The 20,040-nt window shown below is 54.0% G+C and overlaps 2 protein-coding genes across 2 annotated transcripts; one reads left to right on the plus strand and one right to left on the minus strand.

Moving 5' to 3' along the window:
* Positions 1 to 7: 7 nt before the first annotated feature.
* ENKD1 (enkurin domain containing 1) lies at positions 8 to 14,112 on the minus strand. Its single transcript, XM_071757280.1, has 8 exons — positions 13,962 to 14,112; positions 9,596 to 9,707; positions 9,090 to 9,311; positions 8,555 to 8,727; positions 3,995 to 4,156; positions 2,685 to 2,854; positions 1,313 to 1,449; positions 8 to 820 (listed from the first exon to the last, which is right to left on the minus strand). Exons 2-8 carry the CDS (start codon positions 9,678 to 9,680, stop codon positions 660 to 662), a joined length of 1,110 nt encoding a protein of 369 aa, XP_071613381.1. The 5' UTR covers positions 9,681 to 9,707; positions 13,962 to 14,112; the 3' UTR covers positions 8 to 659.
* A 1,429-nt stretch (positions 14,113 to 15,541) lies between these two features.
* Positions 15,542 to 19,443, plus strand: C13H16orf86 (chromosome 13 C16orf86 homolog). The gene is made up of 4 exons (XM_071756569.1): positions 15,542 to 15,607; positions 17,516 to 17,685; positions 18,072 to 18,221; positions 19,193 to 19,443. The coding sequence occupies exons 1-4, from the start codon at positions 15,576 to 15,578 to the stop codon at positions 19,321 to 19,323; spliced, it is 483 nt and encodes a 160-aa protein (XP_071612670.1). The 5' UTR covers positions 15,542 to 15,575; the 3' UTR covers positions 19,324 to 19,443.
* The last annotated feature ends 597 nt before the right edge of the window (positions 19,444 to 20,040 follow it).

Here is a 20,040-nt window from a genome sequence, read left to right on the forward strand (position 1 = left end):
CACACACTGAAAGAGGGAAAGTGCTTTATTGAAGCATGTCCTGTCCCACAGACCCCACAAAGACTTCTCTGAACACCCTGGCAGATCCCCCTGCAGCCAGCCCAGCTCTTCACTGGGATGGAATGACTGAAGCTCTGTGCCCCTGCTGTCCCCAAGCTATCCCCGAGCTGCTGACCCCAGGTGCAGAGGCTGCATGAGCAGGATGGGTCAGTGCTCAGGACTGGGCATGCACAAGGTTTGTGTGCAGGTGCTCAGAATCAGCCAAGACCATGTCCCAGCTCAAGAGAAAGAGGGGAACAAGGAACACCACCAGCAGCAGCACAGGAGACCTCCTACCAGTTCTAGAAATGGGAAAAGATGGGAAAATAAGAGGTGATGCCACAGGTACAGAGCAGAGAGCTCATCTCCAAGAGAACAGAGACAACTGTTCTCCTGGCAACAGTGTAGAAAGTATCTTAGAGCAGTACCTCCGTCCCTTTCCTGGGAACAAGACACAGCAGGGGAGGCTGAGCAAAAGACACCAGCTGCATGTTGGACACTAAAAGGGCTCAGGGTGCTGAACTTGCCTTTCCCTCCTTCCCTCCAAAAGTGACACTGGTCCCTTCCCAGCAGTGAAGGCTCTTTGCACAGAGCAGCACAACACACTCAGCCACACTGGCTCAAGTGTCCAGCTTGATGAAGACCTTGGGCCTTGAGAAAATTTTGATTGCCTCCTCTATCTGAGAGAGATTCCTCTCCAGCTCCATTCGCCTCCTCTGCATGCTGAGGGTGTCTGCACGCACTGGCAGCATCACCATCTCCTTTATCAGCTGCTCCTGGCCTGTAAACATAAAAAGAAAAAGCTGCATAGGTGGAAGAGCAAAGCAATTAATCCTTTTCCCAGCTCTCTGACCTCATCCTCACTCATGAAAATGATGGCAGCACTGAAACAAGGACCTGGAATAACCATCCCATCCCTCTCTTCACAGCTCAGCTGGATGAGGATGTGCTCCATTTCTGAAGTGTTGTACGGGAGACCTCCAAAGGTCCCTTCCAACAAAAATCTTTGTATCATTTTAAGAGCAATAGTAACCCTGACATCAGGCCCGCTGGGCAGGGCTGCTCCAGAGAGCCAGGCTGGTAACCAGCAGGTCCCACCAGCCAGAAGGAGCTTGCACTTTTCATGCAGGGAGCTCAAGTGCTGCAACATCCCAGCTACCCCCTTACTCCAGGCAATTCTCCCAAGTTCTGCACCCCAGAACTCCCCTCTCTGTAACCCTGCCTAGGATCACCTGTTTTTCTGAGCTGGAATCCCCTTTTTTTTCCCACTTACTCCGCTTCAGATTGCCAAGGGTCTCCAGTCTCTGTCTCTCTGGCATCATGGTGTGACCAGGTGGCATGCTGGGATCTGGCAGATTCCGCAGCTGCTCCTCCATCTGCCTGCGCCACAGCTCCTTCCTCTCCAGCAGGCTGCAAAGGCAAAGGGAAGCAACATCAGCACATCTGGCAGGGGAGGGGGCCCAGGGAAGCAGGGAACCCTGCTCATCATCTCCATGTTGCTGCTGAAGATTAAGAGTCCTGCCCTGCTGGCACCAGCCCTCGCTGGGGAAAGATGCAGCCTGGTTCAGCCCACCTGCATGGAGTAGCAAACATGCTCTGTGAGCAGGCAGAGGACATACACCAGGGTCAGCCTGAATTCCTTGGGGACAAGGGCTGTGCTCATTGCTTCTGGTCCAGGCCACTGAGTCCTCTCAAAACCATCCACGGGCCAGTGAAAGAATGAAGGTGGATGGAATGAAGGGAATCCTGGCAAGGAATGGCAGGCATGGCAGAGAACCAAAGGACTGGCACCACGGTCAGACAGGGTCACCCAGAAACTGTTTTCAATACAGGGCACTGGGAAGGTGTTCCTCAGATTCCAGGTCCCAGGCAGGGTGAACACTCGTGAGGCAGAGCCAGGTACTTGCCTCCAAATCCAAACCTTTTATTACTGAAGCTACAGCCCGTGGAGCAAGGCTGATGCAGGGCTGGAAGCACCTTTCTCAGAGATTCAATGTAGACAGCAAGCAAGGGAGGAGGAGACAAAATTCTTTCTGAGCCCAGTCAGACTGGGATGCTCCTTAAGTCAAGAACCCAGGAGAGATTGGATTTATTCCCCAGGCCACATGAAATCCCATGGCTTGCATATGGTGAGAGTCTCCTGCCCACAGCCCTGTTTTTGTCTGCAGAAGCTGGGGATGTGGTGAAGGGAGGTTATGTTTGGTTAGGAGAACAAGTCTTAGGGAGCTGGGAGTGTTCAGCCTAGAAAAAAGGAAGCTGAGGGGGGACCTTCTCACTCTACAGCTACTTGAAAGGAGGCTGGAACAAGGGGGTGTCAATCTCCCAAGGAACAAGTGACAGGACAAGTGGAAATGATCTCAAGTTGTGAAAGGGAAGGTTTAAATCAGATATTAGGAACAATTTTTTCACTGAAAGTGTAGTAAAACACCAGAACAGCATTCCCAGGGAAGTGATTTAATCACTATCCCTGGAGGTGGTTAAAACCTGTGCAGATGTGGTGCTGAGGGCCATGGTTTAGCAGTGGACTTGGTAGAGCTGGGTTAATGGTTGGACTTGATGCTCATAAAGGCCTTTCCCAACCAGACTGACTCTGTGAGGGGGGCTTGTTCCAGAAAGTCCCACGGCTTGGAGAGGGGCATACGTACTACTTGGGGACATGTCCCTTCTGCTTGGCATTGTACTGCTCCTGCTCCTGGTGCCTCTGCTCCAGCAGCTCAGCCACGCTCTGCAGGGAGCGGGAGCGGCGCAGCGGGGCCCGCTTGGCGTGGCAGGCGTTGTGCTTGATGAAGTCAATGCTCCTCCCCTCCACCTGGATCTGGGAGACAGGGAGACAGGCTCAGCACACACACACACAGGCAGCTGCCCTTGTCCCCATAGGAGACACCCAGAGGAGATCCTGAGCTGCAGGATGGGCATTCCCCAATTCCATCCCATCTCAGGAGCCATGGCCATGGCTTGGGAAGAAACCAGTGCCAGAAACCCCCTGGGTGCCATGGTTTAGCACCAAAGGCCAGGAAGAGGCTAAACCCCATCTTTTTTGGGTTCCTCAAGTTGACCCCACGCCCTCAAAGCCAGGAGGACAGGAAGAAACAGGACTTGGTCCACATGGCTCCTACTGCTGTGTTTTGAGCCCACTGGAACAGGCAGAAGATTAGGAGGGGGAAACTGGTCAGGTCCTCACCAGACCAGTAAAGGCAACAGAGCCCCTGGAAAAGCAGGGACTTAGCTGGGTCTTGGGAGAATCTCCCCAGAGACAGTACCCTCTATCACAGCTCCTCTGGTGGTCAAGGAACCAGAGAGGAACACTGGGTTCTTAGGGTAAAGTTTTTTTCTCTTGGTTTTCCTCCTTAAGAGTTTATATCCTGCTTAAATTAAGTCAGACCATGGCATTTGGGAATCAACCACACCATGCTAGCTAGAGAAGATGTGTCACAGAGTTAGGACCTCCCAGACAAGACTACCTGAAAGGTTTAACTCTTAATACTGATTTAAGTCTCCAGACTAAAAAGCACACCCATTTCCCAATTTTTTATATCCAATATGTAGAAGCCAGAGTTCCTTAGATTAAGGCAGGAGCAGCCTCGCAATCCCCAAGACCTCCTGCAAAGCTCTAGGAAGAGCAGATTTGAGATCTCTGGCACTTCTACAGCAAGAAGGTGGGGTTTTCAAACCCCATGATCTTCATGATCACCCCCAAACTTCATGATCACTTTAACTATGAGCAAGGATGAAGCCAGGGGGTAGTAACAGCAAACCTTGATCACCTGTCTCACCAATCCAGTGACCAGGGTCCTGTTCCTTCCCTTCATCCAGGCCAGTACTTACAGATTTTCCTGTTATATGCAGCACACCTGACAGAACACTTTAGAGGAACACATGAAGAGTTCAAAGCAGGAGCCACGGATAAGTGCCAGAAAGCCCTGGCACTTATGGCTGCAATTAGTGTGCAACTCACCTTGGTTTCAGCACCACGTGCCTCCAGAGCCTCTTCATCTGCCCCTGCTTTGGTGCTGGCAGGTCTGGGGCTGGGCAGTCTGCAGGGCTTGATGCCAGGGCCACAGCGAGAATAGGCCCTCAGGAATTTCAGAGACTCGAGGTTTGGAGGCAGGGAGCTCTCCTGGGAAGGGCAATAAGACAAGACACAGTAGCAGGGGGAGGCTGCAGAAAAGAGAAACCCACCCAGGGACGTTTGGGTGGGCAACCACAAGCTCAGCCACAGAATTCCAGCAGGCAGATGACAGTGCTCTCTCCCTGCCAGGACTTGGCAGAAGTTTCTGAGGGAAAGCAATCTGTACATAGCCAGCAAAGGCCAAGCAGGCTGCCTACAGCAACAATCCAGACCTGGCAACTGAACTTTGTAAAGAAATGCTTAAAAAGGGAAAAATCTGCAGAAACACACATTTGGATCAAACACACGTGTAATAGTGTTCTACAATGGCAGAATGGGTGGATGAAGGGAGAGCACTGGGTCTCATACACCTTGACATCAGTAAAACTTTTGGCATGGTCTCCCACAAGATCCTCACAGCAAAACTCAGGAAATGTGGGACAGACAACAACAGAGTTCAGTGTCGTGGTCAGCAGCAGAATCAAGCTGGAGGCCCAGTGGTGCTCCCAGGGATCAGTTTTGTTCCTTATCTTCATCAATGACCTCGATGAGGGGATGGGGTGTTGCCCTCAGCAAGTTCACTGAGGATACAGAGTTGGGAGGGGTGCTGAGGCACCAGAAGGCTGTGCTGCTCCCCACTGAGAGCTGGACAGCCTGAAGAGCTGGCAAAATGAACCTCATGAAGTTCAGTAAGGAGAAGGGTAGAGTCCTGCATCTAGGTAGGAATAACACCAACCACCAGTACAGATTAGGGAATGTCCTGCTGGAAAACAGTTCCATGGAGAAAGCCCACGGAGTCCCAGTGGACAGCAAATCCTCCATGGATCAGCAATGTGCCCTGGTGGCCAAGAGGCCAATGGTGTCCTGGGGGTATCAGGAAAAGTGTGTCCAGCAGATCCAGGGAGGTTTTCCTCCTCTGCTCTGCCCTGTGAGACCACACCTGGAATACTGTATCCAGTTTTGGGCTCCCCAGTCCAAGAGAGAGGGATCTACTGGGGAGAGTCGCATGGAGAGCTGTGAGGATGATGAAGGGACTTGAGCATCTCTGCTGGGAAGAAACTGAGAGCCCTGGGGGAAAAGAAGGATGAGAGGGGATCTTATTAATTTCTATAAATATCTGAGGGGTGGGTGTCAAGAGGATGAGGCCAACCTCTTCAGTGGTGCCCAGTAATAGGACAGGGAATAATGGGTTTACCCTGGAACATAGGAAGTTCCAGCTCAACATGAGGGGAAACTTCTTTCCTGTGAGGGTGAGGGAGCCCTGGCCCAGGCTGCCCAGAGAGGTTCTGGAGTCTCCTTCTCTGGAGCCTTTCCAAGCCCCTCTGGATGTGTTCTGTGTGTCCTGCCCTGGGTGATCCTGCTGGGGCAGGGGGGTTGGATTGGGTGATCTGCAGAGGTCCCTTCCAACCCCTGACATTCTATGATACTCTGATATTGCTGACTGATCTGCATGAAAGGAGAGCAGCACCAGAGAACCCAAGACAGAGACCAAGCAGAGCTAGGGACAATCTAAAGGGATGCAAAGTCCATCTGGCAGTGACTGTGACTCCTTAAAAAGCAGAAATCTTCCTGTGAAAAGGGAAAATGGCAGAATGGAGTGTGCTGAACATCAAGAGACATTCCAGTCTCCCTCCCTGGCAGCACCTGAACCCTCAGAAGAAGACATCCCAACCCCATAAACCCAGAGCACACTGCAGAACCCTGCTGCAGCAAACTGACACAAAGCAGATGCTGCTCTGAAATGCTGCTCTGCTCAGCACCCTGGGTCTGTGGTTCTGCTGCTCTGGACAGAACGAGAAGTGTGTAGGGAAGGAGTCTGGCAGCTTTGGGAAGGTGGGATTCATCTGAAAGGCCATGGTTAGCATGGGCACAAGGCCACACAACTTGATGTCTAAGGGGCAGTCTGAGGATTCTCTCAGACAGTCTTATTGCAAACAAACCCTGAAAACTGGGAGTTGATGCTGTGGCAAGTGGGTGACCCTACAGTAAAGATGAGAGCACTGCTCTGCTCTTGGAAGTGACAGGAACCACCCAGGGCAGCCTCCAGACCTGTACAGGCACCCCAGGGCTCAGCTGAACTGCTGTCCCCTGGCAGAGATTCCTCATTTGTCACCTGGCCCATTTATCCTGGCAGCCCTGCAGCTGGGAAGCAGGACAGGACAGGACATCAGCAGCCATGGTGTAAGGAGCAGGGTATGCAATGCCCTCTGATCATGCTCCAAGGATGGTCAGTCTTGTTTCAGCAAGAGCCAGGAGACTCAGATCTCTCTGGTGAGTTCATCAGAAGCACCTTTACCTCCTGTGGTTGGTTTGAAGTCAAAGTGATCTCAGGAGTGTGCCAGCAGAGTGCATCTGCCCTTGTCTGCCTCCACAGGAGCCCTGAGATCATCAGAGCCCTTTTCAAGGCAGCTGCTACAACAACAGCCCCAGAGACAGATGAGAGAAAGATCTTGGTGTCAGACATCAAGAACTAACAGCATCACCCTGAGCTCTGAACAGCAGCAGCTCCACAAAAGCAGCTCCCTCATAGGGAACACCCCAGCTCTTGGAGAGCCCAGTTAAACAACAAGTTGAATTTACAGCAGTTAAAGCAAGGTGAGTCAGCACCAGGGCCTCCCACCACCTCCTCCAGAGGCACCTGCAGAGCACACGTAATGCACCACACAGAAACTGCCTGCACAGACCACCCCTCTTCCCAAAAACTAAAGCAGAAACTGTCTCAATCTCCCCCTAACCCAGAGAATTTGCCAAACAGGAGGATAGGCATAGGTTTGCTTTGTGTGTGTGTGGCAGGATCACAGATGTCAGAGGTTGGTGGCACAGTGGGAAGAAGGGACACAGAATTTGGAACCACCATCTCACCAAGTTTTGCAGTTATGTACACACACATCATTTTAGTGTCCAAAATTGGCCAAGGGCAACAGACCATCAGGAAGCAATGCAGAGGGGGAACTTGAAGGCTCCAGCTCAGGAAGGGAGCACCAAGAGAAGGCCCATGTAAATAACTGGCAGTGCTGGAGCTGTCTCACACCCACTGTCTGCACAAGCAGCAGCTCCCTGTGTTGCTCCTGTCCTCACAGCCTGGCTGGCTGCAAAGACAGAGGAGAGATGTAAAGTGTGAAGGTTACCAGGGACTCACAGCTGACAATCCTGATGGGAATGCAGGGTCACAAAGCCAGCAGTGTGAGGCTACTCCAGAGAGCCAGAGGCTCAACTGCCAAAGCAGCAGCCCCGCACCTCCTCATTCTCAAGGACTTTCCCCCACCTGAGGCTGAGCTGGAAAGGAACCCCAGGACATCTGCCCCAGGAGGTGATTATCATGGAGAGCACAACCTGACACGTGGTGGGATCCCACCCATCAATGGGAGCTGCAGTACCTACTTCTGAAAGAAGGAAAAGGCCAACTGACCACAGAGGTACCTGGATGACAGGGCTCTCCCAGATAAAGTGGTTACTAGAGCGACCCAAAGACACTGATGGAGCTCTCCTTCCCTCTTCCCATGGGCCTTAACTTCACCTTCTGCACAGACAGGTAGACTTAGGCAGCTGCTTCAGTGCATTTTACAAAGCTCTCTGGCCAAAACATAATTTAAACACCAGGAACCCACCAGGGCAGAAAACATCAGCAAGAGAAAGAAAAATAAAAAAGTCAAAAGCAATCGAAAACTTTCACAAAGCCAGACACCAGCTCAGAACTGAAGCCATGAATGTTTCAGGAGTAGAGAAAGCTGAGGATACAAGGCTGGGCCCCACACTCCTCCCACAAGCATGGGAGCACAGGAGGTAAGGACACCCTGGTGGGCTGTGCTGGAGCTCCAGGTCCCCACCCCGACTGCCTGGAGCTGTCTCTGTGCAGGGGTTATTCACCAGGACAATGGTTTGGGGATGACTGGAGATACACAGCCTGCTGGGGGTCCACAGGGTGGGAAGAGTTGGACTGAGGTCTGAGGCAGCCTGAAGGACCATGATCTGTGGGGCAGAACACCATGGCCTTTGGCACAAACCCCAGACAAACATTGCCCCACACACTGGGAGATGAAAAGCCAGCTGGATGTACCTCTAGGCAGGGAATCCAGCTTCCAGGACTGCTCTGCACCCCCAGGAACAGCCTGAAGTTCCCTAACAAGTGAAGGGGCAGGTCAGAGATGGGATTTTCCTCTTATCAGCTCCCCCTCCAGGGGAACTGTACTTGGTCAAGCAGGATGCTGACTATTACAGCAATTGCTCTCCAGACCCAAGCCAAATGTTGGCACACAGCCTCACTGTTGCATCTGCCCACTTTGCTTTAGTGCTGAGTTGCCCCAGACTTAGAGGTTCTGTGACATCCTTATCTCCACCACCCCACACAACCTCGTGGCTGACCCACACCCCAGGCCAGGAGAGTTCAGGAGCTCAGCTGGGACAAACCTGCAGTTTGGCCTTCACTTTTGACTCCACGTTTTCGTATTTCTGGGATTTCCACAGAGCTTTCACAGGCTTGGGCTGGCTGTGCATCTGGGCTTGCTCCTTCTCTTTGCATTTCTTCTGAATCTCTTTTATTCGCTTCACATTTTCCTTCTCGTGGTCCTTGGGCTCCTTCTCTGCACAGCAAGAGAAGACACAGCCCCCCCTCAGACACTGACAAGGGATGCAGGGTCTGGGAGCACTGGTACCAGAGCCCACTGCTCCATCTCCAAACCACCCATAGAAATCACAAGCTCTCCCCTCTCCTGCAGGCTGGACAACCTCTTCCCATTCCAGACCTGTGCCAGATGAGTCAGGGAGGCTACAGCAGCACTGGTTCCAGCATGGGACACCACTGCCAGGACAAACAGAGGAGATGAGGTGACCATCCCTGTGAAGCTCAAGCCCTCCTCAGGCAGCAGCCCTAAGCAATCCACTCAAATCCTTCATCCCCAGCCCCAAACACAACCCAGGCCAGCAGCAGCTCAGCTGTACTCACTCCTGGCTGGCAGGCCCCCATCAAGGGAGATCCCTTCGAGCTGCAGCAAGAGACTGAGTGTCCCCTTCTGTCCTCTCTCCAGAAAGTCCTTCCCACTGGGGCGAATGCAAGGGCCTGGCTGGACCTGACGGGCACTGCTCAAAGTGGAGGATGGGCTGGGAACTGGGAAGGAGCCAGAGGTAAAATCCTGCTTCTGAGCATTCTCTTCCAGCCTCCCTCGAGCTACAGAGAAAGAAAGAGGAGGAGATTTATCAGAAAATTATCTTACCTCATGGTTTTCTTCACCCACAACCTGTGAACAGCACCAAAGACCCTCTCTCCACCTTATGCTTTCCCATCTTTCAACCACTGGTACAGAACACTTTTAGGATCACCATCTGTGAGGCAGCAGAAACACCTGCACCAGTGTGAGTGGAGACCACTAAAGATGCCAAAGAGGAAGGACATCAAATAGGCAAACTGTGTCTGGCAAAACCACACATCCCTAACAAGCAATAAGGACTCACCTGAGAAGGAGCGTTTGTAATAGTTTGGAAAGAGTGTAGGGTCTGGAGGAATGGGTCCAGAAATCCAGGATGGCCCTTCACACATCCTGCTGTCACTCTGCCTCCAACACCACTGAGAACAGAAATGAACAGAGCTTGCTGAGCCACTGAAAAGCTACATTTAACATATATATATATATATATATATATGTGTGTGTGTGTGTGTGTGTGTGTGAACTTCTGACCTTTATTAGAAAGCTCACACCCACCTCCAGAGATGACCTGCAGATAGGAAACCACCTCACCCTGGAATCCCTGCAGGTGAGACAAGGGATCCAGCAGCACTGTCCCTGCTAAGGGGATAACCAGCATTTTTACCAGTGTCCACCCTGAACTGTACAGGGTTTCTGCAGTTCTGAGATCTGTACAGAAAATCCTCCCTGGCTTGGCTTTCTCATAGGGAAACCTTTAATGCAGACATGCAGGAGGGGCTGAGCTGTGCCTTCAGTGAACAGAAAACAAGGGGCAGCTGGACATCACCTGACACATTTTACCCTTAGATTTGAATTATCTTGCATCTTGGGCAATTTCCAAATAGCTCCAGTGGAGCCCACAGCATTCTGCCCCAGGGAACCCTCTGCTGGAACACCCACAAGTGCCACAAGCACGCTGAGCAGCCTGGGGACACAACACAAAACATTCCAGGACCATGCAGGGGCAGATGATGAATTTCTGGGGAAAAGAGCCCAGCTGTCTCCCTGCTCTCCAGCAGAATGGAAAGTTACCTGCTTAGAAAAATCATCTCTCATTTCTAAATAAATTTTCAATGCAGATCAACAGGGACCAGCACAGACCCACAAACCCCTGCACTGGCCCAAACCAACCAGTCCTTGCTGCCTCTCTCCTCCCCAAGGCAGGACAAGCACGGATTCTGGCAGCACAGGAGCTGCCAGCATCTATTTCCCCACCATACCCACCAAGAACATGAGGAGTGTTTCATTGCCTACAAGAAAGCTGAAGTGGCTCCCCGTGCAGAAAGTGAGGATGCAGGATGCTGCCCCTGCCCACCCCAACACAGCCCCAGCACCCCTGATCCCTCACGAGAGCCACACCACGATTCTGACAAGCACCAGGGCCAACAGTGTAAGAGCTGAGGCTACAACCAGCAAAGCCTCACTCCTGAGGTAGTCACTTAAAGATTTCAGAGACAACCCCCTTCAGGATCCTTGGCATGCCAGCCAAGATGGGATGCAGGAGCTGCAGTTTAATTTATAAACCGATAAATGATCAGCACAAGGCTGATTTAGGCCCAGTCATAGCAACTAATGCACTGCAGCCTTTCCAGCTAAATAATCCCTGTTGGCATGAGACCCATTAGCAAAAAGCTGTTATTCATCTCCCAGACATGACTGTAGAGGCAAGATAAGCAATGCTGACTACTGCACACCAGCATGTACTCATGGTCTGTACCTGGCAAATCTGGAAAAGCTGTTTTTGAAGAGCAGACAGACTCTCACCCTGAGATAAAAGGAAATTGTTTTGGTATCGTTTAATCTCCTTACTAATGGTTCCAACTAAACCAGAAGAGGCCCTCATATTCTAGAACAAAAAACAATGTTTGCCATGAGATCACTCCAGAACAGCAACTGGCCTCGAGATTCACATCTGATCTAAACTCATGTTCAAGCCCACTAATTTACACACAAAAATGAGAGGCTGAAATCAAGATCTGTAACAGAGCAGGCAATTAGTGTGGGAGACTGAAGGAGGAAAGGCTGATGGGAGGTGGGGGATGGAAGGCTTGCTTTATCCCTTGATACAAATCACATCTCACATCCCAATAGCACCCTGTCCTGCTGCAGGGAATTTGCAAATGACACCCACGCCCTGATTTACAAGTCACATGGCCTCTGGATTGGGATCTTGCAAGATCAGACAACCTCATCATCAGCATGCACCTTCCTCTCCAGGTACCTCCAATGATCCCACCCAGATGGGACCCAAGCCCCCAGCACCAACCCCCTCGCCCTGAGAAGCAGCAGCCGAACCTCAGTCACAAAGATGTGTACAGGCTGCCCAAACTGCTGCTCTGCTCCTGCCACCAGGGATGCACCCAGGGGACAGAAGTGAGGCTCCCTTCTGCTAAAAGTGGACATGCAGACCTTCTCCCTGCCATTCCCAGCCTTCTGTGTCATCTCTTGTGGCACCTCTGTAGTGCAAATGCTCCTGTGCTGAGCTGGTTCATCTCCTGCCCCTGCAGGCAATGAGTCCCTTCTGCTGGGACAGCTTTCTGCTGGCTTTTCCTTCTGTCCAAAAGCAACCTGGCTGTGACCTCCACGGGGACACCAGAGAAGCAGTGGAGCAAGCAGGAAGGAAACCAAGCAGGAGCCCATATGCATAAACACAGAGGAGGAAAGAAGACAGGCCAGGGCCAGCCCTTCCCAGCAGTGACCCAGTCGCTGGCTCAGACACATTGTCTCATTTGCACCTTCTCTATCACTCTGATAAAATCCTGAACATCAGGAATACGGTCCCTGACCTGTTGGTACCTGCCAGAAAGAGAGTTCAGAGCACTCTCAGGCTATGAGATGCAGCCTGGTGAAGCCCAGGTAACCAGCCAGGTGTGTGTGCAGCTCCTTTCTCCTCTGAGCCCCTGCCAGGCTGCCCAACTCCCTAGGGAAGCAGGGATGCTGCTCCCACCAACCCCATTCCCTGCTCCCCTGTGACAGGAGAGGTGCAGGGCACTGGCCAGAGTAACCCAATGACTTTGGCACTGCTCACTCTCCTACTGTATGAGCCTAATTGGCTGCTCACTTCCCTGCCAGGACCACTGGCACTTAATACTGGCCTAGAACTCAAGCAATGCCAGCTCCAATCCTACCTTGCCCAGAATGTTTCTGTCAGTTTAAGAACCATTAATTTGACTGCTTGTGCCCTTTGCCCCTGCTTACCAAATGGTAAAAATGCTCCTTATCCCCCCAGTCAACAGATCTTTCAGAGCTACACAAGCCACAGCTTCCTTTTGTGACCTGTTTTCAGCATTGCAGTTTAGGAAACTGGGAAGGGACAAGTGTCTGGCAGTGTTTGTCACAGCCCTGCACCTGCTGCATCTGACTTTGAAGCACCTCCTCTTCCTCACAGATCCCATTTTTCCCATGCCTGGGTCCCTGGGCAGGCAGCTCTCAGCACACACAGAGCTGAGGCAAGAGCAGCTTCATGCCTTTATGAGGAGCCAACCTCTGCAAAAAGCACGGGGAAAAAAGGAAATTCAACAGCTGTGATAAGCTGTAATAAGCAGAGAAAGTCAGCAGCAGCAAATCAAAGGGCTAAATTCTGTGCAGCTGACGGGCTGTTTGCTTCTTCCCTCGATAGTTGTAGCTGAAATGGAGAGTAGCACCAGGATAACTTCTGGGACCCAGGGCTGTACCTACAGCTGAGCTGGGGGTCAGGAAACAAGGTCAGGATGCTGTGAACCCACCCAGTGGTCCATGCCTATGATTTTCCCTTGCAAACTGCAATCGGAGAATCAGTCCTCTCCTCTTAATCCTACTGCCCATGCAGGTTCCCCCAGGCACCACCAGCTCCTCCTCACCTGCCTGTCTGCAAGACACATTTTCTCTTTTGTCTCTCTGCAACCAAAGAGGCACAAGGCATGGCGCAGTGTAACACTGGTGTCTGCATGCAGAGGGTGTTCCCGAGGAGCTGGGCACTTCTGCACCATCAACACTCGAGGAACAAACCGGCTTGTCCCGCAGCAGCTGCCGGGAGTGGGAGGGGAAGGAGCGCGGGTGCCGGTGCTGGTGCCGGTCCAGGGCAGGTCCCGGTGTGGGCATCGCAGAGCTGCAGCCGGGTCTGCTCAGAGAGCAAGGAAGAACAACCCTGGGGAGGCCCCTCCGTATTCACCCCCTGCTCTGCGATGCTGGTCCCGGTCCAGCCATGGAGCCGCAGCTGCGCTGCCCTGGGACATCACCACAGACCCGGTGCCGGGGTCCCGCAACCCGCCCGCACCCGGGCTCGGGTTCGGGTCCGAGTCCGGGTCCGGGTGCGGGTCCGGGCTCAGCTGCGGCCCTGCCTGCTGTCGGGCGGACTCGTTCCCCCTGGAACGAGCAACACCGCACACCCCGGGAACCTCCTCCCAGGAAACCTTCGGCCTCTTCGCTCCTGGGAAGGGGTGAAGGAGGGAGAAGCGCAGCCAGGACGGCAGACCCGGGGATGTCGGAACCGGGCTGCCCGGAGCCGCGGGGGGAGGGAGGAACTCCCAGGCCTCCCCTCGGCCCTAGAAGGGGCACGGCAGCCCCCGGCCCCTGCTCTGCCCTTCCCCTGCCCCGCAGACTCAGACGAACCCCGGCGCTGGGGCCGTGGAAGGGATCTCCCCCAGCGGACTCACCGAGGGAGGCGGCGGGGAAGCTGCCCCGGGGCGCGGGGCTGGGGCCGGGCCGAGCCGAGCAGGCCGCGCCCCGGGCTGGGGTTGAGGCCGCCGGGATGGAGCCGGAGCCGCGGCCGCGCAGCGCTCCCCGGCAACCACCGCTTCCGCAGGGAGGGACCCGGGGCTGGGGCTGGGGCGGGCCTGCCGCGAGACCGGCCTGGGTCCGGGTCCGGGGTTGCAGTCGGGTTCGGGTCCTGGTCCGGGTTCCGGTCCGGGTCCGGGCTCGGGTTCGGGTCCGGGCTCAGCTGCGGCCCTGCCTGCTGTCGGGCGGACTCGTTCCCCCTGGGCCGTGCCCCCGCATCCTCAGCCCCGCAGCGCGGTGTTTGGGTGTCCCCGCAGCGCAGGGCTGGGTGTCCCTGTCCCGCGTTTCCTCTCGGTGCCATTGCCCCGCCCGGGTGTCTGAACACACCTCAGGGATTTACCGCTCACCAGAGGAGATGGGTGCTGGGTCACCCCTCAGCTCCCACCGTGCTCCCTCCCGGCTGGGCAGTGCCATGGTGTTCAGAGGGGCTGTGCCAGGAGCTTGTTCCTCCTGTCATGGTGTGATGAAGACATGAAGACAGCTCCTTCCCTCACACTGAACCTCTCCTCTGTGCTCCAGGGTGCAAAAGCCAAACAAAATCCTGGCTTTTTACAGGCTGTTGGATGAAGGATGGGACTTGGTGCTGGCCTTCAGAGACCCCACAGACATGGTTGTGGGAACAAGTCCTCATCCCTCTGGTAGTCATTCAATCCCAGAATAGTTTAGGTTGGAAGGGACCTTAAAGCTCATCCAGTCCCATCCCCCTGCTATGGGCAAGGACACATCCTGATAGACCAGGTGGCTCCAAGCCCCATCCAACCTGATCCTGAACACTGCCAGGAACGGGGCAGCCACAGCTTCTCTGGGCAGTCCAGGCCAGTGTCTCACCACCCTCATAGGAAATAATTTCTTCCTAAAATTTTATCACAATTTCCCCTGACACCCCACATACATTCACCGTGCTGGATTGCTGTGGCCACAGCCATGTCCCACTGAGCCCTCTTATCCCTGAGGACGGGGACTCCTCACCTCCTGGTGACCTCCCCAGGACCCCTGAACTTCTGCCACCACCATGTCCAGCCCCATGGGCCCAGCTCCACTGCATCCCCCTGTGCCAGGGAGCCATCTCTGGGCCACCTCTGGTTTCTCCAGCTTCCTCCTCATCCAGGAGTCCAGAGCAGGGGGATCCATTGCTGGTCCTGAGATTAATACTTTTCTGGAATCTCCTGCCTGGTTGGCACCTCCAGAGGAGTCCCCGAGATCTGAGCCCAGGGGAGGCCCAAAGGGGGGAGTGTTGGCTGGAAGTGACACAGCTCATCACGTTGCCATGGCCCAAAACACCCACAGTTGGGTTTTGTGGCTTTCGGTGTCCTGTGCATGTGCAGGGAGCAGCAGTGGGTGGGGAGTCAGTGCCTGCAGCTCCTCAGAGCTGCTGTTGGGCAGTGGAAATGCTGAAACCACGTTGGGGTGTCTGTTAAACAGAAAAACCACCCCTTAGCTTCCTCTGGGAAAGGGGAGGCAACACCGGGGCTTCAGCCAGGGTCCAGGTGGCAATGGATGGGCTGGAGGAGGCACAAGGTGCAAGGTGTGCTGGAGCAGATGGGGTCTGCTGGCAGCTCAGGGTGGGGAGAGCGTTGGCTGCTGGATTCCTGCAGGATCAGGGAGATGGTTGGGATCAGCACTGGGAGGTTCCCACTCATTGGAGAGCTCCTTGGGGCAGCTGCTTTGGAGCTGCTTGTGCTGGGCAGAGCTGAGCCCCCGAAAAGCCACGACCCAGAGGGGTGGAAGTGCTGCAGCTGTAAGAGCTCAGCAGGGGCGGGTGGCCAGGGCTCACACCCTTCTGAAGGGGACACACCTGTCACAGCACTGTGTGTCATGGTGATCCTCACACCACACCAAACACTCACAGGGATGTAGGTCTGCAGGGCTCACCAGCAGCCTGGAGCATCTGCCGTGCCCAAACCTCCTGCCCTGGTGAGGAGCCCCAAGGAGGGGCAGGAGGGCAGCCAGGAGCCTGGGCAAGTCCTCACTCAGCTGTTGGCAGCCCCGGGGAATCCAGGTGTCAAGCTTCGGAGGTGACAGATGATGCTGCAGTGGACATGGGAGTTACAGTGCCCACAGGCTTTGTTCCCAGGTGCCACAAGCACAGCACCTGCACGTGTGTGAGCTTTGTGTGCAAACAGGGGGTCCCAGTGTGTGCCAAAAGCTGGGCAGGGGAAGGGCATGGGAACAGCTCCTTTCTGCAGAGGGTGGATGTCCCTGAGGCTGGCTCTGCTCCAAAGAAACAAAAGGCATGGTGTCAGTGCCAAATCTTTCTCAAATGAGAGTAAACAAGCCCAAATACTTATCTGTGAGCTTCTAGTTAAGTGGCATTAAATGGCAGCTGAATAATTTCCAGCCAGCTCCATGTGGAGCTGTTTTCTGCCCCAGTGGCACCCTGCTAAAGGGTGTCCTCAGCCACTGCTCTCAGGTTGGTGATGCCACTGTGGATGATGGGGGGCAAGGTGGCAGAAAGAAGCACTGGAGAGCCCGGGATGTTTGCACTCACCAGCTGAGCGGGTGGCCTGCAAGACCCTGGGACACACTGGGCATAAAACTTAAATCCAGATGGTTATCAATGGCCAGCAGAGTCCAAGCCACAGTGGCAAAGTCACCCATGCCAGGGCCTGAGGAAAGCAGGTGCAGGGGAGGGCAGGGTGTTGCTCATCAGCATTGGCCCCTCTGCCCATCCCAGTGATCTGATGATGGGAAAGGTGTCCTTGTTCACACCAAACTGTATGAGGAGATGGGGAAGAACAAAGAGCTCTTCTCAGAGCTGGCAGATCCTGGCTGTGTCCCAGCACTTCAGGCCTGGCTGCTGGCCCACAGTTTCAAACCCAAGGGAACAAAGTAAGCTGCCACATCTCCTTTACAAACCAGCTCCAGGCTGCAAACCAGCCAGCATCCCCATGCCAGGAGCAGCTGCCATGAGGCCTGGGTCTGCCCTGGGCAAGCTGCATTGCACGAGGGTGAAACAAAGCTGGGAGGAAGGGATGAGTGTGGGATGGAAGAAAGCAGTATCCAGGATTTGTGGCTGGACATTGTTTTGCTTTGGGTTGCATTTTGTAAGGAGTTGTGGAGCTATTTGTAGTAATGCTGAGAGGTGCTTAGAGTTGAAAAGAGCAGATAAACCAGAGAAGCACAGACAGGGAGTCTTGAGGCTCCTGGTGGAAAGGGAAACTGCACCTGTGGCAATGCAGTAGCCCCAAGACATCCATCAGCTGCAGTCAGTGACCATCAGCTGTGTCCAGGTCCAGCCAGGGAGCTGAACCAGCAGAGCCAGGAGCAGCAGGGTCTGGACAGCCTCAGGCATGGGCACAGCATGGCACAGAACACAGGCTGGACTCGGACAGGGCTCCTGGGCCAGGGCACAGAGCTCCCTGCAGTGCCACAGGATCCATCTCCCAGCAGAGCCAGGGCTGGCCATGCCCCACAGGTGGTTTCTGTCCCACAGGGTCAACTCACAAGTGCTCCAGCTGCAGCTCCCAGGTTTGCAGGGGGTGCATTCCACCACCGAGGAGCCAGTTGGCCCCTCTGCCAAGGTGAAGAAGAAAAAGAAACAGAGAAAGAGACCTGTGGACAGCCTGCACCTCCACAGAGGGGCCACATCCCAGGACAGGCTGGGTGAGCACAGCTGGTGGCTGCAACTGGGGAGGTTCCAGCCAGGCACTGTGGGGCCCAGCAGGGCTCCTCTGGCTGCTCTTTGGCTCCGGGATGTGGCCACGCATCCCTGGCCACCTCAGCCTCAGCTCATGGGCACAGTTCCCCCCTCCTGGCAGGGGGAAGGCTCTTCCCATCCTTCCAGGGCTGCTGCAGCCCCTGAGCTACAGCAGGGAAGGGAAAGGAAGGGAAGGGAAGGGAAGGGAAGGGAAGGGAAGGGAAGGGAAGGGAAGGGAAGGGAAGGGAAGGGAAGGGAAGGGAAGGGAAGGGAAGGGAAGGGAAGGGAAGGGAAGGGAAGGGAAGGGAAGGGAAGGAGGTGTCAGCACTGGGCTCTTCTTCTTCCTCTCCAGGACAACGGCCACGTCTGCGACCCTTGTACGAATACATCAACCTGGACATGCCAGAGCTGACACAGCCAAAAGCAGAAGATGAAGTCCCAGCACAGCCAAACCAGGTCCTTGGGGGCCCTGTGACAGTGGCACCTGCTCCACAGATGGAGGGTGAGCTCCAACAAGGTTCACCCAGCTCCTATATCCCCAGGGAACTGAGCTTGTCCTGCCAGGGACCTGCTGGTCCCCACAGCTTGTTTCCCCAGGAATGGAGGCTTTGCCCTTGCCCATGCAGGTTTTGTCACCTTGTTCTTTTTAATTCTATCCTTGCCCCTAGCTTTTCAAGAAGCATCTTGGATGTCTCTGGGTCACCATGTGCAGCAGCTCTGCCCTTAGATTTTCTCTTCAAGCTCCAAGGTGGCCCAGCCAAACATTGCAGGACCCTTTGCTCTAGGACAGCACTCAGCACGCCAGGTTCCTGAGCTGTTTTCCAAAACTCAGTGGGACAAAGCTTGAGCTTGGAGGCCTGCTCCAAGCAGGAGGTCAGGCTGGAGAACCACAGCAGCCATCCCATCCATGCTGTGGGCCCTGGCATCCTTAGTCTTAGAATCTTAGTATGGTTTGGGTTGGAAGGGACCTTAAAGATCATCAAGATCCAACCCCCCTGCATGGGCAGGGACACCTCCCACCAGCCCAGGTTGCAGAAGGCTTCATCCAACCTGGCCTTGAACACTTCCAGGGATGGGGCATCAACAACCTCCCTGGGCAATCTATTCCAGTGTCTTACTACCCTCATGGTGAAGATTTTTTTCCTAAGATCTAACCCAAACCTCCCCTCTTTCAGTTTAAAACCATTCCCCCTTGTCCTGCCCCTATCCTCTTGGGTGAAAAGCCCCTCCTCACCTTTTCTGTAGGCTCCCTTCATGTACTGGAAAGATGCAGACTGGATAAATGCAGACTGCATCCTGTAATGCTCTCCTCTTTTTAGGAAGAACACCACACTTTACTCATTGTTCCATGAAAACTATGAATGACATTGTCATTGCTACAGCTGGACTTTCACCTACCAAATATTAGCATTTTCACTACTTCCTTCATCCCAGAAGGTGGCTGGGCCACTGATGCACTTATTCCTCTTGCAGACAGCTGGGTCAGCAGCACTCTGGAGGTCCCAGCCCCAGGACAGAGTGGTAACTCCGTGGAGGTTGATATCGACAAGATGCTGAGATATGCAGCTCACCTGGTGCCAGCACTCTTCCCTCAGTATAAATAACCATGCAGCTCTCTGCTTTTTGGCCACTACATCCTGCCCTGCAGGGTGGTGATCGTGCCCTCACCCACACTGACAGCTTGATTGGTTGGGTTTTTTTTTTTACTCTGGTTGCAGAAAACCTGATTTGCCTGGGAAAAAAAACAAACAAAAACAAACAAACAAACAAAAAAAAAAAGGCAATTTTCATTTTTTAAAAAAGGCAATTTTCATTATAAAACATACCTGCATGTCACTTGGCCTTAGGATGTGTGTGCTGTTACTCCTTCCTCATGTGTGAAAAGCAGTGACCCAGCTGGTGGGGATGACCCTGTGCAGGGGCTGCAGGAGGGACACTCTGGTGCTGCCTTTCAGCCTGGCAGGCAGCAGGATGGGGCCCAGGCCCTCTCTGCATGCACTGCTAACATACAAGCATTTACACCACATCCGTGTTACCCAAACAGGGATCCATGGGGGAATCTGATCTTTATCCCAGGGATTGGCCTTGTCCAAAGGAGTGCTCCTTTAGTCACCATCCCACTCTGCCTGTGCAGGGCAGCTGGAGGCTGCAGCCAGCCCACAAGAAGCTCATTTCACCTCTATGGACACTTCTGCCCTCATGTCTCTTGCTCACCCTCCTTCCTTTGGTAGGATCACCTGGAGATGTTTTGTGCTTCTGTACAAAATGATGTTTTGTCATACTGCAGGATTTTCTGGCCAGTACAAACCTACTGATAAAGG

The sequence above is a fragment of the Heliangelus exortis genome, chromosome 13 (assembly GCF_036169615.1).
Source record: "Heliangelus exortis chromosome 13, bHelExo1.hap1, whole genome shotgun sequence".
In the NCBI taxonomy this organism is placed as follows: Eukaryota; Metazoa; Chordata; class Aves; order Apodiformes; family Trochilidae; genus Heliangelus; species Heliangelus exortis.

What these genes read in the sequence shown, in the direction of transcription:
- ENKD1 (XM_071757280.1), bottom strand. Translation starts at nt 9,680, where the DNA reads ATGTGTGAAGGGCCATCCTGGATTTCTGGACCCATTCCTCCAGACCCT. An exon ending in AAGGGACATGTCCCCAAGTA is followed by an intron (nt 1,450 to 2,684) that starts GTACGTATGCCC and finishes TTGCCTTTGCAG; the next exon opens with CCTGCTGGAGAGGAAGGAGC. An exon ending in CCTTGGCAATCTGAAGCGGA is followed by an intron (nt 821 to 1,312) that starts GTAAGTGGGAAA and finishes TTATGTTTACAG; the next exon opens with GCCAGGAGCAGCTGATAAAG.
- C13H16orf86 (XM_071756569.1), top strand. Translation starts at nt 15,576, where the DNA reads ATGGATGGGCTGGAGGAGGCACAAGGTGCAAG. An exon ending in GAGGAGGCACAAGGTGCAAG is followed by an intron (nt 15,608 to 17,515) that starts GTGTGCTGGAGC and finishes TCTGTCCCACAG; the next exon opens with GGTCAACTCACAAGTGCTCC. An exon ending in ACCTGCTCCACAGATGGAGG is followed by an intron (nt 18,222 to 19,192) that starts GTGAGCTCCAAC and finishes TTCCTCTTGCAG; the next exon opens with ACAGCTGGGTCAGCAGCACT.